At 34.5% G+C, this 4273-nt stretch overlaps 1 protein-coding gene across 1 annotated transcript in view; it reads left to right on the top strand.

The window, feature by feature from the left end:
* Positions 1-3777, top strand: part of LOC110500912 (voltage-gated potassium channel subunit beta-3-like) — a 60885-nt gene extending 57108 nt beyond the window's left edge. The window contains exon 12 of the mRNA XM_036958398.1: positions 3652-3777. Coding sequence (XP_036814293.1) covers positions 3652-3741 — 90 coding nt within the window. The 3' untranslated portion in view covers positions 3742-3777. The remainder of the gene's footprint in view (positions 1-3651) is intronic.
* The last annotated feature ends 496 nt before the right edge of the window (positions 3778-4273 follow it).

Raw genomic sequence — 4273 nt, forward strand, 5'->3', positions numbered from 1 at the left:
GATGTGGTGTATAGATGTGGTGTATAGATGTGGTGTATAGATGTGATGTATAGATGTGGTGTATAGATGTGGTGTATAGATGTATAGATGTGGTGTAAAGATGTATCGGTGTGATGTATAGATGTGGTGTATAGATGTGGTGTATAGATGTATAGATGTGATGTATAGATGTGGTGTATAGATGTATAGATGTGGTGTAGAGATGTGGTGTATAGATGTATAGATGTGGTGTAGAGATGTGGTGTATAGATGTATAGATGTGGTGTATAGATGTATAGATGTTGTGTATAGATGTAAAGATGTGGTGTATAGATGTGGTGTATAGATGTGGTGTATAGATGTGGTGTATAGATGTGGTGTATAGATGTGATGTATAGATGTGGTGTATAGATGTGATGTATAGATGTGGTGTATAGATGTGGTGTATAGATGTGGTGTATAGATGTGGTGTATAGATGTGGTGTATAGATGTGGTGTATAGATGTGATGTATAGATGTGGTGTATAGATGTGATGTATAGATGTGGTGTATAGATGTGATGTATAGATGTGGTGTATAGATGTGATGTATAGATGTGGTGTATAGATGTGGTGTATAGATGTATAGATGTGGTGTATAGATGTGGTGTATAGATGTATAGATGTGGTGTATAGATGTGGTGTATAGATGTGATGTATAGATGTGATGTATAGATGTGATGTATAGATGTGATGTATAGATGTGGTGTATAGATGTGGTGTATAGATGTATAGATGTATAGATGTGGTGTATAGATGTGGTGTAGAGATGTGGTGTATAGATGTATAGATGTGGTGTAGAGATGTGGTGTATAGATGTATAGATGTGGTGTATAGATGTATAGATGTTGTGTATAGATGTAAAGATGTGGTGTATAGATGTGGTGTATAGATGTGGTGTATAGATGTGGTGTATAGATGTGGTGTATAGATGTGATGTATAGATGTGATGTATAGATGTGGTGTATAGATGTGGTGTATAGATGTGGTGTATAGATGTATAGATGTGGTGTATAGATGTGGTGTATAGATGTGGTGTATAGATGTATAGATGTGGTGTATAGATGTGGTGTATAGATGTGGTGTATAGATGTGATGTATAGATGTGATGTATAGATGTGGTGTATAGATGTGGTGTATAGATGTATAGATGTATACATGTGGTGTATAGATGTGGTGTATAGATGTGGTGTATAGATGTGATGTATAGATGTGGTGTATAGATGTGGTGTATAGATGTGGTGTATAGATGTGGTGTATAGATGTGGTGTATAGATGTATAGATATTACCTTACCGTGAAATGCTTATTCAGTTAGAAAATATTTACTGACTAAACAATTAACAAACAACACAATAAAACAAAAATAGCCAGGCTATATACAGGGGGTACCGGTACCTGTCAATGTGCGGGGGTACAGGTTAGTCAAGTTATTGTGTACATGTAGGTAGGAAAAAGTGTCCATGCATAGGTATTAAACAGAGAGTAGCAGCAGTGTCAAAAAAATCAATGTAAATAGTCCAGAGGCCATTTGATTAATTGTTCAGCAGTCTTATGGCTTGGGGATAGAAGCTGTTAAGGAGCCTTTTGGTCCAAGACTTGACGATCTGGTATGTATAACCCAGTATCACTGATATAATGTGATGGACACATGTGATGTATAGATGTGATGTATATATGTATAGATGTGATGTATAGATGAGATGTATAAATGTATAGATGTGATGTATAGTCCAGTATTACTGATATAATGTGATGTATAACCCAGTATCACTGATATAATGTGATGTATAGATGTGGTGTATAGATGTATCGGTGTGATGTATAGATGTGATGTATAGATGTGATGTATAGATGTGATGTATAGATGTGATGTATAGTTGTGATGTATAGATGTGATGTATAGATGTGATGTATAGATGTATAGATGTATGGATGTGGTGTATAGATGTGGTGTATAGATGTGATGTATAAATGTATAGATGTGATGTATAGATGTGATGTATAGATGTGATGTATATATGTGATGTATAGATGTGATGTATAGATGTGATGTATAGATGTGATGTATAGATGTGATGTATAGATGTGATGTATAGATGTGATGTATAGATGTGGTGTATAGATGTGGTGTATAGATGTGATGTATAGATGTGATGTATAGATGTGATGTATAGTTGTATAGATATGATGTATATATGTATGGATATGATGTATAGATGTGATGTATAGATGTATAGATGTGATGTATAGATGTGATGTATATATGCATAGATGTGATGTGTAGATGTGATGTATAGATGTGATGTATAGTTGTATAGATATGATGTATATATGTATGGATATGATGTATAGATGTGATGTATAGATGTATAGATGTGATGTATAGATGTGATGTATATATGCATAGATGTGATGTGTAGATGTGATGTATGTATGTATAGATGTGATGTATAGATGTGATGTATAGATGTATAGATGTGATGTATGTATGTATAGATGTGATGTATAGATGTGATGTATAAATGTGATGTATTGTCCAGTATTACTGATATAATGTGATGTATAACCCAGTATCACTGGTATAATGTGATGTATAGATGTGATGTATAGATGAGATGTATATATGTATAGATGTGATGTATAGTTGTGATGTATAGATGTGATATATAGATGTATAGATGTGATGTATAGATGTGATGTATATATGTGATGTATTGATGTGATGTATAGATGTATAGATGTGATGTATAGATGTGATCTATAGATGTATAGATATGATGTATAGATGTGATGTATTGATGTGATGTATAGATGTATAGATGTGATGTATAGATGTGATGTATTGATGTGATGTATAGATGTATAGATGTGATGTATAGATGTGATCTATAGATGTATAGATATGATGTATAGATGTGATGTATTGATGTGATGTATAGATGTATAGATGTGATGTATAGATGTGATCTATAGATGTATAGATATGATGTATAGATGTGATGTATAGATGTGATGTATAGATGTATAGATGTGATGTATGTATGTATAGATGTGATGTATAGATGTGATGTATAAATGTGATGTATAGTCCAGTATTACTGACACACTGTTATGTATAACCCAGTATCACTGATATAATGTGATGTATAGATGTGATGTATAGATGTGATGTATAGATGTATAGATATGATGTATAGATGTGATGTATATATGTATAGATGTGATGTATATATATATGATCTATAGATGTATAGATATGATGTATAGATGTGATGTATAGGTATGATGTATAGATGTGTAGATGTGATGTATATATATGATCTATAGATGTATAGATATGATGTATAGATGTGATGTATAGGTATGATGTATAGATGTGTAGGTATGATGTATAGATGTGATGTATAGGTATGATCTATAGATGTATGGATATGATGTATAGATGTGATGTATAGGTATGATGTATAGATGTGTAGATGTGATGTATATATGTGATGTATAGATGTATAGATGTGATGTATAGTCCAGTAGAGTAATCTGATGTTATTATTTATGAAGATCACCTCATCCACACTCTCTCCTTCCCTCTGCTCTCTCTTCCCCGTTCCCCCATCCACCCTGGTCTCCTTCAGGTCCTCTCCCAGCTTTCCCCTCAGACCGTAGCAGAGATGGACGCTCTCCTGGGAAACAAACCCCGACCCAAGAAGGAGGCTCTCGCATAAAGAGAGACGGAGCGAAAGCGAGGGAATGAGAGAGATGGAGAGAAATAAAAAGGAACCAAGAGATGGAGAGATAGAGAACGGGAAAAATGAGACGAAAAGGAGGAGAGGAAGGACAAACAAAGATAATACTATGTAGAAGGAGAATCTGAAGTGAAGTACACTCAGAAATAAAGGTTTAGCTGTGTTCCTAAAGGGGTACAACTGGTTGTTACTGAGGTCCTCCTTTGTACTTTTGGTTATAGGTACATAGTTGCATCCCAGTTCATACCTCAGAGAGTACCTTTCTCCACAGGTACAAATGCATGCTTTTTTCCTTTTAGGGTGTCATTGTACCTTATAGTGGGTATTGAGGGTACCCAAAATATGTTCGTACCCTGGGTAACAGAAATGCACAGTGCATTGGGAAAGTATTCAGGCCCCTTGACTCGTTCCACATTTTGTTACATTGCAGCATTATTCTAAAATGGATGAAGTTCAAGTTTTCCTAATCAATCTACACACAATACCCCATAATGACATCACAATACCCCAT

The sequence above is a fragment of the Oncorhynchus mykiss genome, chromosome 21 (genome assembly GCF_013265735.2).
Source record: "Oncorhynchus mykiss isolate Arlee chromosome 21, USDA_OmykA_1.1, whole genome shotgun sequence".
NCBI classification, from domain to species: Eukaryota; Metazoa; Chordata; class Actinopteri; order Salmoniformes; family Salmonidae; genus Oncorhynchus; species Oncorhynchus mykiss.